This window comes from Fusarium pseudograminearum, chromosome 2, assembly GCF_000303195.2.
Source record: "Fusarium pseudograminearum CS3096 chromosome 2, whole genome shotgun sequence".
Taxonomy (NCBI): Eukaryota; Fungi; Ascomycota; class Sordariomycetes; order Hypocreales; family Nectriaceae; genus Fusarium; species Fusarium pseudograminearum.
The window spans coordinates 1855216-1882431 of record NC_031952.1 but is presented as its reverse complement, the minus strand read 5'-3'; the positions used below and the strand labels follow the sequence as shown (position 1 = coordinate 1882431).

The 27216-nt window shown below is 49.6% G+C and overlaps 9 protein-coding genes across 9 annotated transcripts, besides 6 other annotated features; 6 read left to right on the top strand and 3 right to left on the bottom strand.

The window, feature by feature from the left end:
* Positions 1-1043: 1043 nt before the first annotated feature.
* Positions 1044-1069: a microsatellite.
* Positions 1070-1177: 108 nt separating this feature from the next.
* FPSE_06455 (uncharacterized protein) lies at positions 1178-2062 on the top strand (the record flags this gene model as incomplete). Its single annotated transcript, XM_009259573.1, has 3 exons — positions 1178-1259; positions 1399-1890; positions 1947-2062. 3 exons carry the CDS (start codon positions 1178-1180, stop codon positions 2060-2062), a joined length of 690 nt encoding a protein of 229 aa, XP_009257848.1.
* Positions 2063-2673: 611 nt separating this feature from the next.
* FPSE_06454 (uncharacterized protein) lies at positions 2674-3458 on the bottom strand (the record flags this gene model as incomplete). Its single annotated transcript, XM_009259572.1, has 6 exons — positions 2674-2716; positions 2770-2940; positions 2990-3096; positions 3150-3232; positions 3300-3330; positions 3411-3458. 6 exons carry the CDS (start codon positions 3456-3458, stop codon positions 2674-2676), a joined length of 483 nt encoding a protein of 160 aa, XP_009257847.1.
* A 2074-nt stretch (positions 3459-5532) lies between these two features.
* Positions 5533-9369, top strand: FPSE_06453 (uncharacterized protein; the record flags this gene model as incomplete). Its single annotated transcript, XM_009259571.1, has 3 exons — positions 5533-8311; positions 8364-9211; positions 9274-9369. 3 exons carry the CDS (start codon positions 5533-5535, stop codon positions 9367-9369), a joined length of 3723 nt encoding a protein of 1240 aa, XP_009257846.1.
* Positions 9370-9748: 379 nt separating this feature from the next.
* Positions 9749-9786: a microsatellite.
* Positions 9787-9850: 64 nt separating this feature from the next.
* Positions 9851-9920: a microsatellite.
* Positions 9921-10763: 843 nt separating this feature from the next.
* On the top strand, positions 10764-13011 carry FPSE_06452 (uncharacterized protein; the record flags this gene model as incomplete). The annotated part of the gene is made up of 5 exons (XM_009259570.1): positions 10764-10795; positions 10902-10981; positions 11045-11134; positions 11192-11487; positions 11551-13011. The coding sequence occupies 5 exons, from the start codon at positions 10764-10766 to the stop codon at positions 13009-13011; spliced, it is 1959 nt and encodes a 652-aa protein (XP_009257845.1).
* Positions 13012-14011: 1000 nt separating this feature from the next.
* Positions 14012-15122, top strand: FPSE_06451 (uncharacterized protein; the record flags this gene model as incomplete). The annotated part of the gene is made up of 2 exons (XM_009259569.1): positions 14012-14461; positions 14529-15122. The coding sequence occupies 2 exons, from the start codon at positions 14012-14014 to the stop codon at positions 15120-15122; spliced, it is 1044 nt and encodes a 347-aa protein (XP_009257844.1).
* A 122-nt stretch (positions 15123-15244) lies between these two features.
* Positions 15245-16345, bottom strand: FPSE_06450 (uncharacterized protein; the record flags this gene model as incomplete). Its single annotated transcript, XM_009259568.1, has 2 exons — positions 15245-15927; positions 15985-16345. 2 exons carry the CDS (start codon positions 16343-16345, stop codon positions 15245-15247), a joined length of 1044 nt encoding a protein of 347 aa, XP_009257843.1.
* A 2240-nt stretch (positions 16346-18585) lies between these two features.
* Positions 18586-18611: a microsatellite.
* A 375-nt stretch (positions 18612-18986) lies between these two features.
* On the top strand, positions 18987-24215 carry FPSE_06449 (uncharacterized protein; the record flags this gene model as incomplete). Its single annotated transcript, XM_009259567.1, has 3 exons — positions 18987-22475; positions 22528-23181; positions 23232-24215. 3 exons carry the CDS (start codon positions 18987-18989, stop codon positions 24213-24215), a joined length of 5127 nt encoding a protein of 1708 aa, XP_009257842.1.
* Positions 19071-19098: a microsatellite.
* Positions 19225-19246: a microsatellite.
* A 736-nt stretch (positions 24216-24951) lies between the features above and the next one.
* On the bottom strand, positions 24952-25715 carry FPSE_06448 (uncharacterized protein; the record flags this gene model as incomplete). The annotated part of the gene is made up of 4 exons (XM_009259566.1): positions 24952-25105; positions 25162-25298; positions 25402-25417; positions 25486-25715. 4 exons carry the CDS (start codon positions 25713-25715, stop codon positions 24952-24954), a joined length of 537 nt encoding a protein of 178 aa, XP_009257841.1.
* A 659-nt stretch (positions 25716-26374) lies between these two features.
* FPSE_06447 (uncharacterized protein) lies at positions 26375-26899 on the top strand (the record flags this gene model as incomplete). The annotated part of the gene is made up of 3 exons (XM_009259565.1): positions 26375-26460; positions 26618-26724; positions 26808-26899. 3 exons carry the CDS (start codon positions 26375-26377, stop codon positions 26897-26899), a joined length of 285 nt encoding a protein of 94 aa, XP_009257840.1.
* Positions 26900-27216: the final 317 nt, after the last annotated feature.

Below are 27216 nucleotides of genomic sequence, written 5' to 3'. Positions count from 1 at the left end.
CGGATTAAGAACCGTAAACATCGTCGACGTGAAACATTGGCTTCCGTCAGTTACGCTGTTTCTGCGGCCTTTGCCATGGAAGTTGAAAGCCAAGAAGATTGCAGCAGTCTTGATGATTGGCCGTATGAACTTCTATCTGAGTCAACCCCTGTGAACACAGCCCGATCAATAATCCACAGCATTGACAACCCCGCCATTCAACAGTGGGTAAAAAGCCTCCCCCGAGGCCTCGCCGGTCCAAGGCCCGGCAAACAGTCCGTATACCCCGCTATCGCCGTATCGAAGCATCTGTGGAAGCCCATTATTCCTACTAAGGAAAACGCCCGAACGTGTTCAGGGGAGCTCGCTGATGGTTGTCCCTAAATAGGGATGCCACAGTGCATCCTTTTGATGCTTTCGTGCACCCTGCCTTTACACGTGTGTTGGAGTTGTGGCAATCATAAAAGTATACAGATGTGAGGGTTGAGCCTGTGTCACAAACATAGACGGACAGCCATCAACAAACCTGCTCGACAATGCCGAGCAAGTGGCAGAGTTCTGCTTCCATATTTCCTTGAACAGAACGCGTCATGGTGCTGCTCAAGGTCCTCCACAGCATCATCGTCGCTGTCTTTTCTCACGTGTCCCCGCATCTCAATCCCCCTTGCAACCTCCACGCCCTGGATTTCCACGCCACGATGCGATACGGCTGGCGGCCTAGACCTTGGCTCGGGTTGAACTTGGTACCTCCCCGAAGTGCTCCGTTCGCCAGTAGCTCTCTTGTATTCTGTACTCGCTCTTGCGCCGATTTACCTCGCTCACACCTTTCTACTACATCCTTGAACCTCCATGCATGTTTATCCGTGGTTGTGCATTAAACTCTTGGGCATACTGACCCTCCCTGTTCACCTAGCTTGGCCTTCTCAGCCCAGGACAAGACAAAAAGGCCATTGTTCTGATTCAATCCTACACACTCCAACAAGTCTCACCTATCTTGCCCTCTGACCTTCCACAAAACCTCTGAAGCGTCCCAGCCTCTCGCCGTGTGATTCAGCTGCTGTACTGTCTCGTCTCGTCTCGTCTTGTCTCGCTACTTAACTTCAGCCTCCCCGAATATCTCGAGACTAATGCTCAAGTTGTCTTGTGCTGCCCCTCTTCCACTCTGCTCTCAACTGTGTTCCCCTTACAAACTGCCATCATGACGGGCGCCATCGCTACCCCTCGGTATAGCAACGACGACTTTGAGACAGCTTCGGTTCGTTCAGCTGCTCCTTCTTATGGTAAGTCAACCAAAATAGCCTCGATTGCAAGCACTTTGCGAGGCTGTCAGCTCTTCTTATGTCGCGAAGCTGGTCGCCGCTAGCAAAAGCTCCGCAGCCTGGCACGAGACCAGTCTTGCTGACTTGTTTATCGCTCCAGTCTCGGAAGCTCCCTCATATCACTCAACAAACCCGTTTCCTGAGGCCCTGCCCTCATACACCCCTCCAGTTCGAAACCATGCGGTCGTGAGAAGCTCCATGATTCCTTCCAGCAGCGGCACATCCACCCCCACTGCGCGCCAACAGACAATCGGTCTACCTCCCGTGCCCGCAGCTCCTTTGCGATCCCAGCCGAATTTGAACAATTTCCGTATTGCGACGTGGTCATCTGTATCCAGCAATCCCGCCGCCCGACACTACCAGAACGTTGCCAACCGGAGATTGACAGCGCAACGTGATCCCGTAGACAGCATTCGTCGCGTCATGTCTGATATCGCCGAACAGGAGCCAGAACGATATGTGACCAGACCTTTGGAGGATCCCTACTTGGTCGGTGAGGTAGCTGCTTCTCGGGCCCGCCGAGAACGAGTTGCACGGGAGTCAGGGGATGATATTCTGATCCGAGAAGACCGCCAATGGGACTGGTTCCTGGGTAAGTTTGACAAAACAAAATGGGATTATGTACTGCAGTCGCTAATGCCCGGGTAGCTCGGATGAAGGACTCGGATGAGCGGCAGAGAAGCTGGAATTCTTTCCGCCGGGAACAGGATGTTGGGAGCCGTAAGAAGCTCTTCCGTCGTATGGGAGGACGGCGTTTGTTGTGATTCTGTTTTATGGATTCTTCGATTTCCTTTGTCGTCTTATTCTTCTCTCTTCTGTCTGTGCTGGGTCGCTACTGCTGTGCCAGGGCTGGCTCTTGCTGAAGCATGTTGTCGCATTGTCTCGTGGCGTTATGATCTAGATTGGGTTACTGATATGAGGCATGGCATATGATGGGTTCGCGGGTTATCCATATGCAAACAAATTGACGGCATGAAACGGCTGTCACGAGTCTAGTATTCTTCTCTGTCACTCGCTTTCAATCATAGGGCTGCATGGTGCTGGCTAAGCCTTGATGGCATCAGGTAGCTCGCACCTCGCATGAAATCAAACAAACATTTCAGTATAGCTGAAAACTGTGAATGCAACTTTGAAATCATCATGTTAGCATAGACTTTGCATGTATTCTTGAAACTAGATACTGTCAACTTCTCCGCCGTTCTTCTACCTCTTTGAAAAATATGTTACACGTCCAATAACGCCATGCCCGATGTGCAAACAATGGTTTATCCCCGTATCCGAATGGCAGCTCGAAGCTCCTTCAACGTTCATGTCGGTTCCTCCTGAGAAAGGTCATATGAGTGGGTGTGTGACTGCTATGCGAATCGTGTGCCATTTAACCCTTGCTCTTGGTGTTAAGAATCAGGGCAACGATGAGGCTGTGACGGAGTCAGTATAAACCATGCGCATGACATCTGTTGAGATGGCTTACCCGTAGAGACCGAGAACTTCGCCGAAAATGAGAATCAGGACCATGCCGACGAAAATCCTGGACTGTTCCATATAAGCACGAACACCGGTGTCGCCAACGATTCCGATACAGTAACCAGCGGCAAGACCAGTCATGCCGACTGCAATACCACATCCGAGATGCATAAAGCCCCTGTTATTATTAGTATTCGTGTCTGCTGAGGGGGTTCGCGTCGACGTACGAAAACAAGCTGTAGTTCTTGGAAGGGTCGAGATCCTCAGCGATTAGGACTGAGATGACTAGTGAGTAGACGGCGATGATACCGGACATGACGACTGGAATCAGACACTGCGAGATAATTTAGAAACGGTCGTCGATGGACTGGAGAATTGATTCGGTACCTTCATGATGAGATCTGGTCGAAAGGTACCGACACCAGCAATGCCAATGCCAGACTTCGCTGTGCCGTAGGCAGCTCCGATACCTATCACGCCGGTTTAGTATTCATTCTCGAGATCGTTGCGTCGCGTAAAGAAGATGGATTGTCGTACATCCGAAGATCATTGCAGCTGCAATTCCGGCCTAGAAAGTCGCCGCATCAGCAATCGCGTCCACCCCTGGGGCGTAGTCCAGCAGTAGAACCGGACATGAGGGATACTCACCATCCCAATAAAGGGGGCAAACTTGGGGGCGAGCTCTGACTCTGCCATGGTGAAGAGATGGGGCCGTCGACGAGCTCAAAGGTCAAGGGCGGCGTATAAGTTGACGTTGGAAGCTTGATGATGATGTAGCCTGCTACTGGTCCAAGGCTGCTAGAGACGGGAGTTGAGAGCTGATGTGGAAAGCCAGCCACATTGGTGGGCTGTTCGAGCCAATGAACAACTAGGTGGCAGCCAAGATAGTCACGTGATAATATCAGCCTCAAGTCAAGTTGTTTCGAGGTTTAAATTGAACAGTTGGGATATTGTTGATTACTCCCGTTTCCTATCCGTACTCCATCTGATTTCAGATTTACAATTGGATTTGAACATATCGTTGGCCGTTTCTTCGCTATTATTGAGTGTTGTGTATCATTATTGCTCATGATTGAGAGGCCAAAACAACCTACCGACATCACTTGTCTCAGATTTTGTGTCTGCAGGTAGCCGTGTGTTCGATATCTACCTCTGAGTAGCAGATCAGTTGGCTTCCAAGATAAGTATTGGGGTACAGAAATAAACAGCATAAGAAGCGTAATGTAAATAGAAAAGGCTGACTTACTAATTTCGTGTCTTATGCTTCCAGCAGTCAATGTTTCTGATACCCTGAGGGATATGTACTATTCACTCAGCCAAACTGAAGCGGAATTAACAACGGAGGGAGGGGAAGGACATAAGGATTTGCCTGGTTTGTAAGAAACGAGAGGTTTTTGTATCAAAGCGAATAGGCAATCGCACTTTGCATAATGAAAGGATGCCCCCAGTGTCAGAAGTAAGAATTAACGGCCACTAGCGTGACCCTTGAGTTCCTCAATCGAACTCGACGTTTAATTGCCGGAAACCTCGCAATCTAATTGAATTTGATGTGGCTACATTGACCTCGACTGCATACTACACGATGTACTAAAAGTACACATGCATGATGAGGACAGAGACATTACTTGTAGGATAGGTACATAGGCTGAGGCAGTACCTATGTAACAGTGGAAGAGCTACACAAACAATAAGGAGAGTCCGTTCACGTCCATTCACTGTATGTAGCAGCTCCTCCAAATAACACACCAACCGAAACAAGGCAGCTGATATGTAGCAGACAGAGTCGACTATTTCATCGATTCATTCCTCTCTCCCTGACAACGTTCATCATCGTCCCCTCTCTAATCCTCTTTTTCGTATCCACGGTGCAACGCCGAGATCCATGCTCTTACACTGCGACCATATACCCCAGCATATTTCATCCCCTTACCTTGGTACATAGTACTAAATAATTTAACTGCCCATCCACTACTGTACACTACTACGGTGCCGCGCCCACACTGCCGCCCCTGTCACCACTCAACCCCCCAAAAAGCACAGAGGCCGCCATCAAACAGGTGGGTTTTGTGGTGGATCTCCAGCACTGGCTTGTCTGCCGTCGGCTCCCTGTCCTCCAGAGGACAATACAGTTAGTACCTCGACGTGGATTGGGATTGGTTGTGATCGCCTTGCCTCTTTTACCTGCGACGAGTCCAGTGCCTGGTTTGGATCGTGAACCTGCAACTCCCTCCAAAGTTCATCACTAGAGGGCCACACCCCCCCAAAAATCCTCTCGAGACGGCGACCGCCCATTGTCTGCGATAATCATCTCCATTGTCGTTTCGTCCCCTCTCCGATCGGTCGACGACCTCGGCACCAAGGCCTGAGGCTTGACATTTTGCTCAACCAGCCGCCTTGTCCGACGACCCCCTCGAGCCCAAACTCGCAAAACCCCGACACGATACTTGTACAGAATCAACTCCTCGAATCCTTCTAGAACGTCGCTCTAGCTGCATCGACGGGCGCTACCCCGTGAGGGTACTCGCAGCGCAGCATAAACGGACGGTCATCGCCCACGTATCCTCCTCAACATTAACCCTAGCTTAAGGGGACGTACTGGCGTCGACTAACGGCGGCGCATCCGTCAAGGTCGGCTGTTGATACATCTGATAACGAGCTTCCAGCCTCTGGTGCTCACCAAACTGCCGGTAATATTATCCCCCTCATCAAACGTCTCCCCTTAAACCTCGTCTTTGTCTCCTGACATGCTTCTTGTAAAGTATCCGCTGCCATGTCCAATTACGGTTACGACCCTCGAGGAGCTCCTCAACGACCACCACAAAGAGGATACGGTGACGACAACTACGGTCAACGAGATGCCGCTTTTTCCAACATCTTCGGCGCCGCTCCTCCTCCTGGTCGGTCTCAAACTATGACTTCGTCGTCCTCTATGCCGCAGTCCATGATGGACCCTGGTCGCACTCAGACCATGTCCTCCATGTCCTCCGGTATGCAGAGGCAGCCACCGCCTCGTGCTCCCCCAGGCCATTATGGCGACCACCCGAACGCCGGCAGAACTCGGACGATGGATAGTAATAGTATGATGGGAAATGTTTATTATCCTTCTCAGCGATCAGCATCCGGTGGCCAGCAAATGCCACCTCATTATATGCAGCAACAACAGCAGGCGAGACGTCCATATCCCGGACCTGGGCCTGGAGGGCCGGCACCTCCGCGAATGGATCCAAGAGGCCCCCCACCGCAGCAAGCTCCTGGGCCTAGGACGCCAGCTCAACGCTTCTATCAAGGAGGACCAGCACCAGGACCAGCACCAGCCATGAACAATGATCCTTATCGCTCACAATCCCTTGCCTCCACTCCTCGCCAGCCAATGTACCATCCTCCTCCAAGCGCGTACCAGCAGACACCTGCAAACCACCTTCGACAAGCCCCGTACGCGCAGCAGAACTCATCATCTAGGACGACTGCTCAAGGGCGAGTCGTGCCGGAACGTCACGAGGATCGCACTATGTCTTTGACTGGAAATTACCAGCCTCAGAGCATGGATGCCCATCAGACTATGAGTGGGCGAGTTATACCTAACAGGCGAGCACCAGCAGAGCTGCCAAACCCTAATGGCTATCCCAATTCGATGCCTCACGCCCCAGGAGCACAAACCCGAACATCAAGCATGGTTTCTTCCAATGGCGGCGGCGATCATGGTAGGACCATGTCGATGGCCTCTACCATAGCACCAACCATCACCCCTTCAGAGTCAGATGCTTCCACTTTGGCTCAACGACCTACCAGGAGCAAGTCGATTGAGAGCGAACGACCTCCCACTGCGACTAAGATCCGACCCCCCCTCGTGTATCCGGCTCTCCTCTCTCGAGTAGGAGAGTGCTTCCGCAAAAAGATTATCGTTGGCGATCGCACCAAGAACGAATTGACCTACAAGAATGCATTCAGCGGATCAGAGGCAGTAGATGTTCTATCATACATTATCAGGACTACCGACCGTAACCTGGCCTTGCTGCTTGGACGAGCTCTAGATGCACAAAAGTACTTTCATGATGTCACTTACGAGCATCGCCTACGAGACTCCCAATCGGAAATGTACCAGTTTAGGGAGACATTGATGGATGAGCCAGAAGACAAGCCTGCGGTGAACGGTGTCTTTGTCCTCCTCTCTGAATGTTACTCTCCTACTTGTACCAGGGACCAGCTCTGTTATTCCATCGCCTGTCCTCGACGCCTGGAGCAAGTTTCCAGGCTTAATCTGAAGATCAACCCTGGTTTGCGGAAAGAGGATGCTGTTAATGCTGTCGACGACGAAGTCGATCAGACTGACGAACAAAAGCTTTGGATCAACTCAGTTCCCAAGGAAGTTGCCGAAAAGGTTGGAGACAAAGAGAAAAAGAGACAAGAGGTCATTTCGGAGATCTGCTATACCGAACGAGACTTTGTCAAGGATTTGGAATATCTCCGAGACTTTTGGATTTTGCCTTTGCGATCAAAGGCTTCACCAGTGCCCGTTCAGCGTCGTGAAAAGGTTGTCAAGACAATCTTCAGCAACATTATCGACCATCCTAGCATTCATACCGTCAGCTCCCGATTTGCCTCTGGCTTAACGACTCGACAACAGAAGGAGCCTATTGTACACAACATTGGTGACATTTTCCTGGAATACGTTCCTCAGTTCGAGCCCTTCATCTTGTACGGTTCAAAACAGTTGGAAGGAAAGTTCGAGTTTGAGAACGAACGATCCGTGAACCCTTATTTCGGCAAGTTTGTGGATGAGATCGAAAGACGTAAGGAATCGAGAAAACTGGAGTTGAACGGTTATCTGACAAAGCCAACGACTCGTCTGGCTCGTTATCCCTTGCTACTCGAGAACGTATTGAAGTATACAGAAGATGATAACCCCGATAAGGAGGACATCCCCAAGGTCCTGGTCATGATCCGAGACATTCTGGGCAGAGTCAACGCAGAGTCTGGAAAGGCTGAAAATCGATTTAACCTCCGTAGACTCCACGAGCAGCTTCGATTCAGGCCTAACGAAAAGGTAGACCTTCGCCTTACCGAAGAGGGCCGTGAGATGGTCTTCAAGTGCCAGTTTAAGAAGACAGCCACCGATCCTCCCGAGATTACAGCTTTCCTCTTCGATCACGCGGTTCTTCTGGTTCGCATCAAGCAAACAGGCAAGGCCGAAGAAATTAAGGCCTACCGTCGACCCATTCCTTTGGAACTTCTTGCAATTAAGGAAATGGATGAAGTTATTTCAAAGGATGGCGTGAAGCGAGCGTCTTCAAGTCTGATTCCCTCGATGCGTAACAATACCAACGACCCAGCGAGAAAGGAAGGGTGGCCAATCACATTCCGCCATCTTGGAAAAGCTGGTTACGAACTGACGCTTTTTGCATCGAACCAGGCGACACGCCAGAAGTGGCTTGAATTCATTCACACCGCACAGGAGCGTCTTCGTTCTCGAGCCGACTTCTTCAACACGACGGTTATATCAAGCCATTTCTTTGCTGGTACTAACCGAGTTAACTGTGTTACCCCATTTGGTAAGTTCACTATACTATAGACTAAAATCCACGTCAACTAACATTCATCCAGATGGCGGCCGTAAACTCCTGTACGGTACAGACAGCGGCGTTTACCTCTCCGATCGTAAGGTGAAGGATCAGGTACCACGCCGCGTGTTGGAAACTGCCAGTGTCACTCAGATTGACATTCTGGAGGAGTACCAACTTCTCTTGGTCTTATCCAACAAGACGCTGCAGTCCTATCCTGTTTCAGCTCTCAATCCCGATGAGCCCGCATTGTCTAGGAGGCCTAAGAAGATCCAGAGCCATTGCAGTTTCTTTAAGACGGGAATTTGCTTGGGTAGACATCTGGTCTGCTGTGTCAAATCATCTGCCCTATCTACTACGATCAAGGTGTTTGAGCCTAACGACGCCATGACCAAGGCCAAGAAACAGAAGGGTATAGGCAAGTTTATGAGCGGCGGACACGATGAACTTAAGCCGTTCAAGGAATTCTACATTCCCACCGAGTCGTCGTCCGTTCACTTCCTCAAGTCCAAACTTTGCGTTGCCTGCGCTCGAGGCTTTGAGGTTGTTTCCCTAGAGACTCTTGAGACACAATCGCTACTTGACCAGGCCGACACCTCACTCGATTTTGTGGCTCGCAAAGAAGGAGTTAAGCCGATCCATATTGAACGACTTAATGGGGAGTTCTTGCTTAACTACTCAGAATTCTCCTTCTTTGTTAATCGCAACGGATGGAGGGCTCGACCGGAATGGCGAATTGACTGGGAGGGTACACCACAGAGCTTCGCGCTCAGTTACCCGTGGATTCTTGCGTTCGAAGCGAACTTTATTGAGCTCCGTAATATGGAGAACGGGGCCGTGCACATTGTTCCTCGCAAGAACATTCGTATGCTGCATAGTAGTACACACGAGGTGAGTGATCGATCTCTTTGCAACGCTACATTTGGGTATGGGAATGCTAATTTGAATTGCAGATTTTGTTTGCACACGAAGACGACAAGGGAGATGACATTGTCGAAGCCATTGATTTTTGGAAGAGCAACCGCAAGTCAGAACTGCTTGGTTCATAACACTGAACAACTCGTGGGCCCCGCCACGGGGTGTTTTTTCCTGGAAAGATTTCTTTTCTCTTCTCTTCTTGTATTACTTGGTAGCGTCCGAGTGATGTGGCATCTATTGTCCATGGCGGAAGATACTCTCAAGAGTGTTTACGGTTTTCGGCTTGTCTTGGAATCTTCTGCACGAGAGGAGATGCAAGACTTTAAGCCGCACTTCGAACCGCAGTGGATATTACCGCGGCGCTTCTGGCTATACAAGCAGTCGAGTCAATAGACAACAAGACTTGACAGTTGGCTACGCCAGAGGCGCGGATCAAGGAGAGGGCGCTACCATGATGTTTGAGATATAGTTAGTAGGTGTGGATAGGAGATGGAGCAGACGATAGCACTGGATGAGGATGAGATGAGATGAGACGAGACGATGAGATGGAAAAGAAACAGAAGGAAAAGGATATCGTTGCTTGTACTCTGGAAGGATGAGCGATGTTGAATGGGAACAGTATGGCATGGCCTGACATGGCATTGCATTGCATTGCATGACATGACGTGGCAAGTCATGGAATATTGGAGCTTTTTACTAAAGAATGGAGCAAGCGTGGTGAATAATGGGAACGGTAAGCCGCGATACTATAACAGATGAGATACATTCGCACAATTTCAGTAATTAAGCCTGGCTACCTAGTATATATGCATATGCATGTGTCTTGTCTGTTTGTATCTAACTAGTTGCGAGTAGTTCGTCTTGTCCGTCATTCTCTGGGCCTAAATCTGAAATGGATCTGAATCTGAATCTAGCCTAACTATTCCTTGTATCCGTATGTCTTAGCCGCAACGTTGGCGGCCCACTGCGACTGTCTAGTCCAATCCTGTTGTCTGTGACCCTGACATCTGCATGGGCCGTGTGGATGTCTCGTCTGTGACTCGACAACAGCAGTCGTAATAACTGTTTCAGCAGGGCATTGTCGGGAGGGATATGATTGATTTACTGTAATTCCTTGACATAAAACATCATATCTTCTAGCCCTTGATAGAGGATGGCCTCGCCGAGTTTCGAGGGTCTCGCCTATGTTAGGTACTGCGATTGATACCTAAAGAAGGAAGCTTCACACTGCTGTATCGCCCAAAAAAAGTATAGTATGCACCTAAAGTCCTAGGCGTCATGACAGGTTCTGGTGGACGTCAGTGCTCGATATAGCTGTGCATAGTGCCTGTACAGATTGCACGGAACTTGTTATCTCCAATTACATGTGACATCACCTTGACTCGACTTACCTTAAACCATCTTGCTCAGTCTTTTTTCTTTTTTCCCTTTTTCCCATTAATCAACCCCTGGTCTTTGTCACAACTAAAATCTTATACTGTGATAAGGCGTGCATCGCGATAATCGTCAATCAAAGATTGTTGCGATGGCTATTCCCTTCATTGGGAGGCTTCGCCCGTAAGTTTCCCCTATCTCTTTGGGTTCGAGTGGCTTTGGTGATCAGCGAGGCTGACACGCTTTGCCTGCCTTGCATGCGCCGACTTTACTAACGTTCAATCGCTAGCTACGAGTATTTTGCCCTCGTGGGCTCATTTATTCTCGTCGGTCTCGAGGCAGTCATTCGCGTCTTGACGTTGGCATTGCGTGAGTTGTAGACCGACCCCAAGCGGTGTAGGGGCCTTTACTAACCACAACAATCATTCGCAGCCCCATTTCTCGTTACGCTCTTTTACAGGGCTTCCAGGAGGCTTTTCAACAAGTTCTCTGCTCCTTCCAGGAGAAGAGCAGAGAATAAACGTAAAAGTTAGCGGTTTCCCCTATTGGCTCGAGGATTAGACTAACATCATTGCTCAGCGATATCCACTTCAGTTCGAGATGCAGCAGACTTTGTCGAGCTATGTCGCATCTGGGGTTATGAGGCAGAGGAACACATCGCTCAGACCAAGGATGGATATCTTCTAGGTCTTCATCGACTCCAGTGGAGAAAGGGTGAAGAAGGCCAGAAGGTAAACTACGGACCAACAAGTTTGAAAAAGAAGGTCATATACATGCATCATGGCCTTCTCATGAATTCAGAGGTTTGGGTATCTCTTACCGATGAGCAGCGATGTCTTCCGTTCGAGCTGGTAGAAAAGGGATACGATGTTTGGGTGAGTCTCACTTCATCAACGCGATCAACAATGCTCAAGATATCATCAACTAACAACTGGTAGTTTGGCAACAACCGAGGAAACAAGTACTCCAAGAAATCAATTCACCACTCTCCAACTTCTAACGCTTTCTGGGATTTCTCCATCGACGAATTCGCCTTCTATGACATCCCAGACAGCATTAGCTACATCCTTGATACCACCCAGCAGGAAAGTCTTTCGTACATTGGCTTCTCACAGGGTACAGCGCAGGCCTTTGCCAGCTTGGCTATTCACCCCAAGCTTAACAACCAGGTCAACGTCTTCATTGCTCTCGCCCCTGCCATGGCGCCAGCCGGCTTGTCTAGTGGAATTGTCGACGCGCTTGTCACGGCATCGCCTTCTGTTTTGTTCCTGCTGTTTGGTCGTCGCTCTATTCTTAGTTCTGCAACCATGTGGGAAACCATTCTATACCCGCCCATCTTCAGCAAGCTTATCGATATGGGACTGTCCTTCTTGTTCAACTGGCAAACTCTCAATATCTCGGCCAGTCAGAAATTGGCTGCGTACCCTCATTTGTACTCATTCACAAGCACCAAGAGTGTCGTTCATTGGTTCCAGATCATTCGAAACAAATGTTTTCAGATGTACGACGACGACGTTCACCAGCCAATCAGTGTCACCTCGACTAGAAAATACTCAAAGGTGGCCAAGTACCCGACCCGGAATATCAAGACTCCTATCGTTCTCGTATACGGAGGCAGTGACTCCTTGGTGGATATCAAGGTGATGCTGAAAGAACTGCCACCTCAGACTGTCGCAACCGAAATTCCCCACTACGAGCACCTTGATTTCCTCTGGGCAAGAGACGTGGATACACAGGTCTTCCAGCACGTCTTTGATGCGCTTGACAGTTTCACCGACGCTGAGCATACAAAGGAGGAGTATGATCGATACTATGTCAGCCGACAAGAGAGTCTACTAGGTTCGGGATATGCTTATGCACGTTCTCAAGCTCACCCAGGTAGCGAGAGCGAGTCTTCAACTCTTACTCCAAGTCTTGAAGGAACAAGCAGCATCCAGCTCGCGCCCGCCCCTCAACCTCACCGAGCAAGAGAGACTGCATCCGGAATCCCATCGCCAAAGAATACAACGCGGCACAGGGTGAATTACTCTATCGACAAGATAGGAGACCCGCCAGTGACCCCAACATTCCAGACCGAACCCGCCGAGCCTCCTGCAGGCCAAGAACAGTCAGAGGAGGGTGTTCAGACTGAACCCACCGAACCGCCTACAGGTCAAGAACAGTTAGATGAGGGTGTTCGAACTCCTATAGCGGCAAGGGTCAAGGCTGGTGTTACGCGCAGCGGAAGTGTGGGAAGCAACATCAGCCTGGACGGCATGCGAGAAGGTCGAGGCATCACCATCGGAGCGAGTAGAGCCATCGGTGGCGTGGTGACCAAAAGCGGCGCCAGCGGAACCAACGGCGAGGGCAGCCCTGGAAGAGACAGTGGCTCGGAAAATAAAAAGAACAAGAACAAGTAGGTGGTCAATTGGAAGCAAGCAGATGCTGGAAGAGGGGGGAGTCGAGTCGTCGTTTTCTGATACAAGCCTTATATTTTCCCTTATATTTTCTTGGAAGTTAAAATATCAAACGGCGCAACTGACATATATCACAATAATCTAGGATGTCATCCAATGTCATTTCACGATTGATATAATCCACGCTGCACACGAGACTATACTGAATGTTTGATATACGGGACTCTATGAGGAAACGAAATTGATGAAATACGAACGAATCAGATTGAAGAAAAAATAGGTTATAGACGAAAAGGGATCATGGTGCGAGAAAGGGTGTGTGGGTCGAATGCAATGCTTGTTTGATCCTCCAGACAGACTTGGACCTTGCGGCTGAAGTGAGCTAATACACTTCAAGTCAAGACGAAAATCGAGCTGTATTTCTTTGTTATAGAACAAATTGTCAACGTATAACAGCCTGCTGTTCTTTCGGTCCATCAGGGCCGGCGGGATATATCAAACAACTATGCTTGGCTCTAGCATTGCTTGAAACACGAAATACGACGGAACTGATTCCCGATAGCACCCTCTCGTAGCATGTCTGGCTTCTTACTAGATAGAAGCTCGTATCAGTCTGTTGGTGACAAGATGATAGATCTCTGAGTCAGAGGGATGAAATAGTTACGCCCCGTCGGAGTGAAGGAGCAAGTCTCCGATTCTGAGCAGTGAATAGCCCAAACATATACATTATTATTAAGGCTTCCGGGCAGGTCTTATGCCTTGCCCTGCCCCCCTCTTCGCTGTCTCGATGCAGTTGCTCATTAGCGCGACCTGTAGGACTCTCTCATCCTGATGTGGCTGTCTTGAAGGATTCGTTCGGCCAGTCGTTTTCAAGCTGGAATATAAGAGCGTAGTAAGACGGAAGAATAACCGACTCAATCTGAAACATAAATACTGGCCTAGCCTCTTCTCCACGGAATCAAGATTTTCTTTCCCTCTCAATATTCTCTGTCACTTGTACATCATGTCAGAATACGTCCCAGATCTTAATAATCAGACATGGATTGACCAAGGCGGCCTCTTTTACTTCTGCTTCAAGAACCCAAAGTCCCAGTACTGCGAAGACGTTCCTGGGTACTACCAGTACCGCGTTGACCTCGCTCCCAATGCTGCCTTCCTTGCTATCTTTACCGCTTCATTGATCGGCTTCATCATCACATGGGCCATCACTCGTAGAGGCACCGCTTTCAACATTGCTCTGATCCTCGGCCTCATCTGCGAGGTCATCGGTTATGCAGGACGCATCTTGAGTTGGCAGAACCGCTGGAGCGAGAATGGGTTCCTAGTGCAGATATGCTGCTTGACTATCGGTCCTGCGTTTATGGCTGCTGGGGTGTACCTCTGCCTTCGAAGGATTGTATCAGCTTTTGGGCCTGAGAACTCAAGACTTCCTCCAGAATACTACACCCGAATTGTGAGTTGTTTTGTGTTTTGTGCTTTTGATATAACTCTAGACCTAACACTAATATTCTTTTCTCTAGTTCATCCCTTGCGATGTTATATCTCTCGTCCTTCAAGCCTTAGGAGGTGCCATGGCCTCGATTGCTTCTCACCAACACAAGAGTGCCGATACCGGATCAAACATCATGATTGCTGGTCTCGCTTTCCAAGTCATCACGATTGTCAGCTTCATCGCATGTTCAGTCGACTTTGTCCTTCGAACGATGCGTCGTCAGCGTGCTCTTGGCGACGCAGCCCTCGACCAACGTCCTGAAATTGTCATGGTTCGCAATTCACCATGGTTCAAGGCTTGTCTTGGTGCTCTGTCCTTGGCCATTTTCTGTATCCTTTGGCGGAGCGCCTTTAGAGTTGCAGAATTGTCAAGAGGGTGGGAGGGCCCTATCATGGGTGACCAGTACATGTTTGTTGGCTTTGAGGGGATCTTGATAGTGGTTGCGGTGGTGGTTCTCAATATGTTTCATCCTGCGATATGTATGCGGGAACTGTTGGAGCTGGATGATGGCGGTCTCAAAGGACTTTGGGGATTCCGTGGTCGCAAGAGCAAGGTTGTTACCAGCCAGGACTCGACCGATTACGACAGAAAGACACCCGCAAATGAGACCATGGCACTATAACTTAGGTGTGTATGCGACTTTCCAATGGCTCCTTAATTGGTAAAAGCAAGGTTATGGTACCACAGCTCGGTTATAAAGGGTATTGTAGTCTAGTATGTTAAGGTTTTGACTGAACTAAGAACTTAGCCAGTGCCAAATGTTTCTTGCAAATGCTTGACTGCGTCTTCAATCATCTTGTATCCTCGGTCTATCACCCCGTGAAGGGAAAGAATTGAATGTGTTCCACCCTCCACCACCAAGGTCTCGACATCAACTCCCAGCTCATTCAACTGTTGACTGAAAGTCGACGCCTCGGTAGCAAGAATATCCATCTCTGCAATAGCCATCCATGTCTTTGGAAGCTTCTTGAGAAGTGTATCCGGTGCTAAATTAGGACTTGCGTCCCATCTTGAGCGATGTTCGTCTTGGGTAAAATAGAGCTTACGGTACCATTCCATCCGAGAAGGTGTGAGCCAAGGGGCGGTCTCTGCATTGGGCTTCCAGACTCCGTCGACAGTAGCAGTGCTGTCAACAACTGGTATGAACAGAAGGAGGGAGACTGGAGGGTGGACTATGGTGTTTGAGAGTGAAGGCCGCGCTGTTGGCAAAGCGGCCTCTGGGTTTGATGCAGAGAGAGCAGCGACAATAGCTAGATTGGCCCCAGATGAGGTTCCGCTAATAGAGATACGAGAAGTATCTATTTTTTGCAATTCGGCTGGAGGAGATGCAACCCATCTTACAGCATCAATAGAATCCTCGACCGCAGCTGGGAATGGATGTTCAGGGGCAAGGCCGTAGTCGACACTGACAACTAAACAGCGTGCTTCTAGTCCAAGAGTCAGCGTTCTACAATCAAAAATACGCACTCAGAGACAATACATACTCTCACAAGCCCAGCAGCAGAGATCTGTGCCATTGTTTAAGCCTCCCACGGCCCATCCACCGCCGTGGAACCAAACGAGAACAGGCCAGCCTCGCTCATCGCTCTGGCCTGTGGGAGTGTAAACCCTCGCTTTGAACCTGCCAACATGGTAGTCGTCGATACTTCCAACGGGAATAGGCTTTGTTCCTCCTGGAGGCAGAGAAACCTTCTTCGTTCTTGTTGAACCATCCCAGTCTTTGATTTCATCTGGTTCGATATACTGTAGATGTGCCTCATGATAGGCGACGTATTGGGGATCTAGACGGTCACGAATAGCGGGGTGGAGGGGCTGCCAGATTTTGCGGTGTGTATCATCTGACATTGTGATTATGAGAAGACTGTTTAGAAGTTTTGAGATATGTTTCGGAGAGTCTTGGTATGCTACACTACAAGACGTGAAGCTCTTGAATTGACTTGAGCTGATTCAAGTTGTTGATTCAAGGGTCCGATGTGAAACTTGATGGCCCGAGTTGAACCCCACCATTAAAAAACCCGCAGACTCAACTGCAGCATCATTATCACCATCTTCTTCTTTTTACGGTGGCCTTTGAACTATATTATTCTTATAACGTGTCAGAGTTGTTATATTGTGTGGCATGAACTCAATACAGTCAGTCAAGCTACGGGTAGGAGTTGACTTCCGTTCCGCCGTTGTATCCGTATAGGCGTATACTTACTTTAGTACTTTGTCTCCACCGACTAACGTTCTCTGTTAGTTGCTGTTATCCACAAAAGAAAGACTCTCGACTTCACATGACCGAAAGCAGACAAGAATAGCTCAACCTTGGAGCTCATGGTCAAGTCAGTGTTGAGAGCAGAGAGTCATGGAACAACGATCGTATTAGCACGTTTGAGAAAGGGACGTCAGCCTGCCGATTCGGTAATTTGGCACGGGTTTGATAATTGCTGTTGGTTACAATGAGTGAACGGTTTCATCCGCAAACCGCTTTATATAAGTGGAGAGACAAGTTTAAACCAGCTGCCAAGTCGTTGTGACATGGATGATGTGGATATAGCGAGATGAGGTTCGGTTCTTGGCTGTTTACTTGGGTATCATCCAAACCTGAACTCAGGGTTCAAATGTACATGGGAATGAGAGGGGTTTCGTTCAAGATAATTTCTTCGGTCTGTGACTGCTGTACTGTAGGGCTGTGGCTCAAGGCGGCAGACATGCCTCGGTCCCTCCGTAATAGGTCGAGTTAATATGTTGCGGCCCGTAGGTATATGCAGTCAGATGAGCGTTTGGTGTGGGATAGATCATTACATGTTACCACAAAATCAGCCCTACAACCGGCCTCATGTTTTTTCCCAAGGAGAATGATTCTGGGACCTTGCGATTGGACATTCAAAGCTTCACATGTGTTATTGTATTGGTCAAAGAGGTACTTGTTGTATTATACAGTGTGTTTGTATGGGTGATAAGGCACTCATTACAAGAGATAGACATCTATGTACGCAAATCTCGGGTCGATGCTGGACATGGACTCATTGAGACAGAGAACAGGTAAACAAGTGTTTGAGATCTTATTTGCCATATTTTGTTAAGTTCTGTCTTTAGTTGAATAATAAACTTCTGTACACGTACCCTTTGTCCAACATGATTTTCGACCCAACTCACGTCGAATACGAAATGCCTTTATAGATTACGCCATGCCTTCCCCATCACTGACGTATGCATCGCGGTACGGGCGGTTCATCCGCTAATCTGACAGCGGGCAAGTAGCGAGGCCGCCCAGTATGTTAGTGCATTTACAGAGTACCGTACACTACATTCACACGGATGGATCTCGGGCTGGTATTGAATTTCTCATTATATAGGGGAACCGTTTGATTCACTGCTTGTAGGTAACAAGGCCAGTAATTGCAACAAAAAAAAAGTACTGCTAAATTAGAGAATCTACTTTGAGTACCCTATGTAGGTCATACTCCGAGCTATGATTGAAATGAGCACGAGCCTTTAACCGATGATGGTGGCACAAGGCCGAGTTTAAAGGTCTCAGGGTTCCCCAGGTAGGAAAACAAAGGGTGGAGTCACTGAAAAGTACCTTTAACAGTGTTTGTCTGTCAAGACTCGCCCGTTGAATCTTGTCATCATTTAATTGTGGCTTGGGACCTTAAAACAACACAGATAGACTGTAACATCAACTCAAGGCTTTCTCGACCAAGGTCCTTTGGGAGCCTGACTGATCTTATTCTTCAGTGACGTCTCATCAATCAATCTCACACTCGCTCGCTAAACCCTGCCTTGACACCACTCAACCAAATTCTGACTGGACCTGGATAACACTGAGCGAGAGACTGATTGCCATCTTGATATTAATTGTCCTTTTCTTCCGGTCATCTCAGGACTAGTCCAACTTAGTACATACCTCCAAGACCTACGCTCGAAGTACCTACCACACGGACCCATCATCTCACACCGTAGGACGTAGGTCATAGGCAGTCCAAAGCTCTCCATCTCTCTACTTTACCAAAGGACAGGATAACTACCCAACGTTAGTGGAACTGGAGGACCCTGCCCAGGCCTACCTACATACGTCTGAGTAAGAGGGGCTCTCGTTTTCAGTCAATCAATTAATCAATCAATCCTCCCGCGCCCTCCGCTCATCACATCCAGCCATCGTCTCCCTCCCTCCACCGAAACCAGATCCATCTTCTCCGCCGAAGCTCACTCGGCCCCCCTCGCTTTGATTTCTAGCAACCTCGTCACTCTTTTTTCTCTATTCTTCTTCCTCTCCTCTTAATGGTGTCAAAGGCACTGGGCGTCCTCTTCAGCTCTCACCATATCTGATACCGTCGACTTTGACCCCTCAATGCGACCCGCCCGCGCTCATCAACCCTCGACGTCCTATACGAGGTAGACGCCCGAAACGCCAAGCCCAAGCGGCCCTGACTTTTGTTCTTACGACCGTTTCCACAACCTCCGTCACTACTTTTCCACTCAAAATACACCCGTCGTCGTCATGTCTTTCCGAGGCGACGACCAGCGAAGATATGGCCATGTGCCACCTGTACGGTACCCCGTCGCTGGTCGCGATCAAGAGTACCAGCAACAGCAGCAGCAGCAGCAGCAGCGACAATCACCATACGAAGACCTTGGGCGCCGAGCTAGCTTCAACGGCGGCGATGATGCCGCCTATCTTCAACAACCCACCAGCCGCTCTCCCGGCTTCGGCTCTGGCGAGGATGAACTCTTCATAGACAACAACAACAACAACAACAATGCTGCCCGTCCTGGCTACGGATCTACCAATAGCGCCCTGTCGGGCTACCAACATCAGTACCAAGACGTGCCTCCCACACCTACGTACTCGTACAACCCTCAAAGCTTTGCGCAGTCGTCAGGCTTCTCGCGATCGACCTCTACCAACGCTCTCCCATATCGCAACCAGAGTCAGACTCAGCCTCCCTCGCGTTATGCATCCAATGCCAGCTCCTACACACCGCAAACTTACGACCCATCTGCTTATGCAAGCACCAATGTCCCACAACGGCAAGGTTCCTACCAAGGATATAACAACTATGGTCAAAACTATGGCTCTCAGACATCTCCTGGCTTTAGCCAATCCTCTGGAGGCTATCCGCAATCAGCGGCTTCACCTGCGTTGTCGTCTGGGTTCGATCAGCCACTACGGAGCCCCTCGACTGGTGGATATGACCAGTCCTATAGCCAATACCCGGGTCAATTATCAAATGGAGGGTCATCTTTCTCAAATGCCTCGCAGCCTCCATATCCCACAACGGCGCAGATGCCCGTTGGGCCCTACTACTCCCCAAATGAGCACAATTCACTCTACAACAGGGCATCCCGTTCAAACTCCCAAGCTTCACCCATGGGCTCTCCCTCGAACGCTGGAACAACTTCGCCCGGACTACAACGGCACCCAACGAATGCACCACTGCCGATCAGACCTGCCGACGATGAACTTGCGTGGACCGCCGGACACGAACGGATTACGAGCGACAACCTGATGCAGGAATTGGAACTTGAGTTGGGCAGCTCTGGACAAGGCTACCGTCCACTTCCAGAGCCCGAGAATGGCCAATATGACGACGACTTTCATGGCCAGCAGCTGCAGCGTTTCGATTCTGGCGCCACTACGATTCCTAATACGGCCAGCCGAACAACTTCAGCGCGAACTGGCCAAACCGCCTATAAACTTGAAGATGACGACGACGACGATGCGTATGGAGAGGCTGGTCTGATGGCTATGCGACAGGCTGAGCTTGATGAACAGCGTTTCAGCACTGTGTTCGGATACACAGACATGCCCGTTATGGCAGACCCTAGCCCAGAGCCCGCCCACACTAACGCATTGTCAACGAATTTGTCAACCAACACACTGACAACTCACCCTGAGGAGCAAACCCATAGCAGCGACAGCGACCTCGCCGGCGTCGACTTGGGAATGCTGGGTGGTGGTTTCGGTGGCACCTTAAATTATGGTGGAGATGTGGGATCACCGCCCAACTCGTCTGGTCAAGATGTTGGTCGACCTCTCCCTACGCCGGGGTATTTCAATCGTGCGTATGATCAAGGCGACAGCGTGCCAGCGTTCAAAACAGCAGAGATGGACTATGGTGGTACAGGGGGCTTACAGCCACCGACACAGCACCGCCTGAGCTTCGACGAGGAAGACGAGCGTGTATCACTACGTTCCCGGCAAAGCGGAACAGACTCGCCGAGCAAAGACGAGCTGCAAGATCTATTCTATCACCCAGGGCTATCAAGCCGACCTCTGCCGGCTATCCCGGGACCTGGGTCCGACAGTAGCTCGATGCTCTCAGTCCAGACCAACAACCGTCAACAATATCAGCACGCATACACTCGTAGTTCAGACTCGCGGTTTGGTGCGCCGGATAATCCTGAAGCTTACTATACTGCTGGCCAGGCCTATAACCCACAACCCGAGCGATCCATATCATTGGCCGGACACAGCCACACACCCCAGGTGCAAGCACCCGCTCGTTCTAGGACCGACGCCGCCGAAGAACGGAGGAAACTTGCCAGACATGGTCACCAGCACGTCCCATCGAACCAGTCTTTCCCCGAATATGAAACTCCTACTGGCTCAATAGCGGCCTTTGATGGAATCACTTTACCAAGCGGTCGTAAGAAGAAGTTCGTACCTTCAAAACTCAACGCAGCCGATTTCCGCAGATGCCCTGAGCCATGGGCCCTTAGTGGCCTTGAGGCCTGGATTCGCGAAATGGGAGAAGGCGAGCAAGATCTTAGGAGCAAGACAATCGAAGAAGCACTGATCAACTTGTTTACCGGCAAAATTCCGATGATGAATGTGGCAGACGCCGAGGTTCTCAGCACGCACGTAGTGACGTCGATGTTGGAGCGCGGTGTGCTTATACCGGAAGAAGAATGGGTCAAGTTTGGAAACGGACGCATCTCCGGAGTCCTGTGGCAGTTGACAGGCTCTGGATGCTATGCTCCCAAGGTGCACGATGAAGAGATTGGCGGCCGATGCTACTCCCACCATTGTACTCGTACCCTCAAGAAGGTTGATCTGGAGGAGTTGTCCCAAGACTCAAAGCCCGCTGATGAATGGCACGTGTTCTATGGTCTCAGCAAGGCCGACTGGGAATTGAAGCCAAAGAAGGAAGTTGACCGTCAGAATATCCTCCATGAAATCGTCACTGGCGAGGAGAATTATATCAAGCAGCTGGACATCTTCCGCATATATTACCGGGATCAGCTTCGTATGATGCAACCCCCAATCTTGAAGCCCGAAAAGCGAGATAAGTTCTTGTTTACGGTGTTCGGAAAGCTTGATCTGGTGCAAGAGATCAACAAAGATCACTTGTTGTCGCAGCTCAAGTATCGACAACAAGAGCAGGGTCCTTGGATCATCGGCTTCAGTGATCTGTTCCGAGAATGGATCCGCAAAGCCAAATCGGTATACATTGAATACGCCTCAGCTTATCCCAACGCAGTCTATCAGGTTCGTAGGGAGGCCGATCGCAATATTCTCTTCAAGCGATTTTTGGATGATATGCAAAAGCAGAAGGTCTCATCTAAGCACGATTGGACTCATTATTTGATTGCGCCAATTCAGCGTCTTCAACGTTATACTCTTCTTCTTGAGAGTGTCGAAGGCAAGATGGTTACCGACAGCGAGGAAAAGACAAACTTGCAGAAAGCTATCTCCGAAATTCGACAGGTGACTCTAGAGTCTGATGCTAAGGTTGCAGAGCAGAACAAGCGAGTCCAAATGATGGAGCTAAACAGAATGCTCGTGCTGAGGCCAGGCTTCCATTCTGTGCTGAACCTTGACCATCTCGGTCGTGAATTAATCTTCCAGGGAGACCTGCAGAGAATGGGATCAAAGGGAGTTAGATGGGTTGACACGCACGCTCTCCTTTTCGATCACTACATGATTCTGGCAAAGACAGTGACACCGAAAGAGGGCAAGGACAAGAAGTATGATGTTTCAAAAGAGGTATGTGAAATCTGCTAGCTGATACCATGGAGCTGTTACTAATACAACACAGCCTATCCCGATGCCTATGTTGTTCCCAGAGAGTGTCAATGATGAGCCAGTACAGAAGCAAAAGGGCATCACCGCTCCACTAGGCAGGACAACCGCAGCGGCTGCCTCTACTACCCAACTTAACAAAGTAGGAAGTAACACCGGCAGACCTGGGCTGGAGCATACAGCTACAAACTCGTCTCTTGGCTCATCCCTGACCCCAACTGGTTCTAACGACGCCGAGGGTAGAATACTGTACCCATTCAAGGTAAAGCATTTAGGCCATGAGGTTTATACCTTGTATGCATCATCAGCAAAGGATCGAGCCGATTGGTGCAATATGATCATCGAGACCAAGACACGGCATGCCAAGGCTCTCTTCTCTCAAAACGCCGAACCCTTCAGACTACGAGTGCTTGCGGATGCTGCTTTCCATTACGACAACACCTCTATATACGCTAGGTACCCAAGCGTGCCAGTCAAAGGCACCCCTCTGGACCGGGCCATTCATGAGTTGGAAAGTGTCTTGGGACCAGCTCAGGGCGTCGCTCCTGTGTGCCGTGCCCAAGTCAACTGCGCTACAAGCTTCACTGCCTTTGGAAAATCTGTGATCGCCATTGGAACCGATTATGGTGTTTACATATCAGAACCATCAAATCCCCGTGGATGGCAGAGGGTATGTAACCCCGATATCTCTTCGTTTGTTATAACTAACGCTCTTTCTAGACGGTTCAAGCCAATCGTGTGACTCAGATTGCAGTCCTCGAGGAGTTCGCTGTCTGTGTGCTCATTGCAGACAGAAATCTGGTTTCCTATCCTCTGGACGTAATCGCGCCAGTATCTGACTTCTCGGCTCCTCTAAACGACAACCCCCGACGGGCACCGCAAAGACTGGCTAAAGATGTGACTTATTTTGCCACAGCTAAGATGAAGGACAGAATGCTTCTTTTCTACAAGCGCAAAGAAGGCCTACACACATCGTTCAAGGTTCTTGAGCCCATTTTCCAAAAGTCTACCGAAAAGAAGTCGCGACTCTTTGGTGGACGCAAAACGACTGGAGGATCCGCAGAGACGTTCCGTGATTTCGACGAATTCTTCTTCCCAACCGAATGCTACTCCCTCAGCCTGTTCCAAACATACATCGCAGTTGCAACAGCCAAGGGAGTAGAAATGCTCACACTGGATAAGAAGCAACCGATGTCAATTCCTGACCTCAAAGCACCGGCGATCGCTAATATTGCTGGCCGGATCCGGGACCAGAAGCCGTTGGGCATGTTCAGGCTTAACGAGAATGAATTTATCGTGGCATACGAGGACTGTGCGGTGTACGTGGACAAACATGGTGATGTCAGCCGCACGCTTATCATGGAGTACACGGGCAAACAGAAGAAGGCCCGCGGGGCGATCATGTACGGACAGTATCTGCTTTTGTTCAACGAGGACTACGTTGAGGTGCGAAATGCGGAAAACGGACGCTTGCGTCAAATCATCGCCGGGCGAGATGTGCGTGTCCTGGATCTTGGTGTCCGAGGCCCTACGGGTACAAGCACGTTAAACCCACAGTCACACAGCAACGGTTATGTGCATACGTCGAGCGCGGGTAGCGAAGGGTCAAAGGGCACGGTCAAGATTGCCATGTCCCACCCGGAGCTTCCAGGTCGACAAATTGTTTTGGAGATGCTTTTGAATGACGGCCACATGGAGAAATAAGAGGGAAGAAGCGAGCGGCTGATATAATGGATATGATGAAGATCAGTCTTGACGAGACGTCTCGGACCACCTGGCGTAGCAACAGGATCTCAAAGCAGCATTCATGACCTGAAATCACAGGGTGGACATGCGATGAATGGTTAGAAGAGGAGCTTTCTTTGCTCGTGTACATGTACAGATTAACTCTATTTTCTCACTTGATGTTCTATGGCCCTACAGCCTAATGATTGGATCTATGGCGGTGGGGAATCTTTGTGGCAAGGCGTTCATAGGTGGTGCAAGGCAGTTGCTGGTGTTATGAACCCATCATGAATGATACCTAAACAATATTAGAGATAGTTTTGGATAATAGCAAGTCACTATGACGGTTTATGACGACTGATGCGAGATATCTACTAAGCTTGTTGTATGTATGGTTGGATCTCAACAATTACGAAAGGCTAGTAGACGTGTCTTATCCGTTGAACCCAACCCCAGTTTGCAGGATAATTACCCTACTTAACTTGCACGAGTAAAAAAGCAACTACCTATTCCGAGAGATCCCCTGACTCTGGAATTTGAATTTCCGAAACCCCTTCCTTTTAAGCAGCAAATGCATCCGGCTTTGAATCCAGAGTTCCACAGCCGGCATCTGTTTGGACGCTGCAGGGTATGGGAATAGAAACCATGAGAGATATGTCCGGTGGAGACGTTAATTTACGGCCATTGTCTAGTCTGACGAAGCTCAAGGGCGGATTTAAGGCTTAACCTCCTGGATGGTCTCCTTGGCATCGGCCTTGATGTCCTCAACGACACCGTGTAGGCCCTTCTTCTTCTCAGACTCGTAGCTGAGAATTCGGCTGACCTGGACAACACCAACCAGTCCGAGGAAGAAGTTGACGGCAGCAAGACTGTGGTGGAGTGTGAGCCAATGTTTGAAAATATCCAGAGAAGCAATTGTACGTACAGGTAGTTCTTGGGCTTGATAATGAGGCACCAACGAGTCCAGATGATGCCGGTGCAGGTCAGAGCGAGGTTCTGGGTGAAGGAGAGCTTCTCGGCGGGACGAGCGAAATCGGAGATACCGGCAAGGACAAGAGCCCACTACAAACGACGAAGCAAGTCAGTATTTGTGCTTATATCGTTTGTACCGACGTAGCCGTCTTCGTAGGCGGGATATCGCGAGTTGTGATCATCGTCAACGAACCTTCATGACAGGAGCCCTACAACCACGCATATTAGCAAACCCCGTCTCCACATTCCAATCTTGTTGGTTTTGATGTTCTCTCACCAGAAGTGCACAGTCTTGAAGCCAACCTCGCTCTCATACATGCGCTTGAACCAGCCCTGCTGCTGCTGCTGTTGGGCGCCATCGGTGCTCTGCCATCGACGGCCGCTGCCCTGGTAGAAGTTCTGTCGGAAGGTCTGCTGGCGGAAGGCCTGGCGGGCGGGCTGGGCAATGGTGGCCTGGCGGAAGAGAGGGCGCGCGGCGCGGAAGAGGGTGTTTGCGGACGAGGCCATGGTTTCTAGTGAGTGAGTATCAGCATCAATATCAAAAATATGTATGCATACACATCAGGTATCGAATCTAGGTTAGTAGTCCGAACAAGTTGGCGCGCATTCGAAATATTTTGCGACAAGGACACAGGGAAAACAGAAATGACGCAATTGCTTCAGTATCCAAAAACTCAATCACTGACTTACATTTTTTGGTAGAGGGGAGATGCTTCTTTTCGAACGGGACGGGTTGTATACTAGGTAATCTAGTCAAGTCGAAAAGACGAGGTTCAATTGAAAGAAGGCGTTGGGCCCGAGATAGCCCACTTACAACTTTTCCAGGCTGTGGATAGTGGATGGTGCGCTAATTCCCGTCTATTCCTTTGGCAAGACTCTAAGCGCGATGCCCGGAAACCGGAGATATCGTGTGCCCGGAGTTTAACGTGGGGGAAAATGTACCCAGCGGCACCGGAGCTTGTGCATAAATGTGTTGTGCAAAGTGGCCGCTTGCATTATTACGCCATCAGCTTTTATGCCACTCCGCCTTCAGTTTATTCCGCCCGAGCCTCATTGAGGATCCTTGCCAACCACAAGCTCGCAATTACTTCGCACTTCAAGGTCGACCCCGACGACTCCTTCGCTGTCCAACGACTTAAACCACCCGCCCAATTCCCTCCGCTACCATGTCGGCAAAATACGCTTTCACAAAATCCCTCCGCGAGGTGCGATTCCTCTTTTGCCAGACTTCGGAGCAGAGCGCGGCCTTCCGGTACGTTTGAAACATTCAGTCCCGAACAACGAGCACGAGAACATACATGACGAGTACTTAATTGGAGGAATTGGAATGCACAAGGGATCGGAGAACAGTGCAGCAAGAATACAGAGCTAGAGGAGTTCCAGGACTGACTGTACTCGCGCCGACACAGATCATTCATTACTCGATCGTATCCTACCATGAAGCGCAACAACCCCAACATCCCCATCCTCATTCGCGAAGCCGCCGGCACTCAGCCCAAGATCTTCGCCCGATACGGTTGGTACACCTCCGAACCATCTGCAGCTCCCGCGGCACGACACGCATCCAAAGACTTAACGATACTGACATACCATCTATAGAGCGAGGTGTTGAGAAGTCACAGATCCTCGAGGGTCTTTCCGACAAAGAGATTGAAGACACTGTCACTAGCTTAGTTCAGCCTGCTCAATAGACGATTATTGATTGATATTTGCGAAAGAGAACTGAAATGGGGGGCTTGAAGTCTGGCCCCACGACGATGAAATGTACATAAAGGTCAAAATCAACATGCGACAAAAGAGTATTGCGCCACTATAAAACCAATCTCGTCTCACGAGTCGATCACTTATGTGAGCAACCTTCACTTCTGTACAGAGTGCTTTCCAAAGACCGGCGTGTCTGATTGGATGAGGCTGCTTGTTACCAACAGAGCTCACGAACTTTTGAAGACTAGTAATGTGGCTGGTGTACAAAAGGTAGGTCAGTGACTACGAAGGGATGAGAGCATTC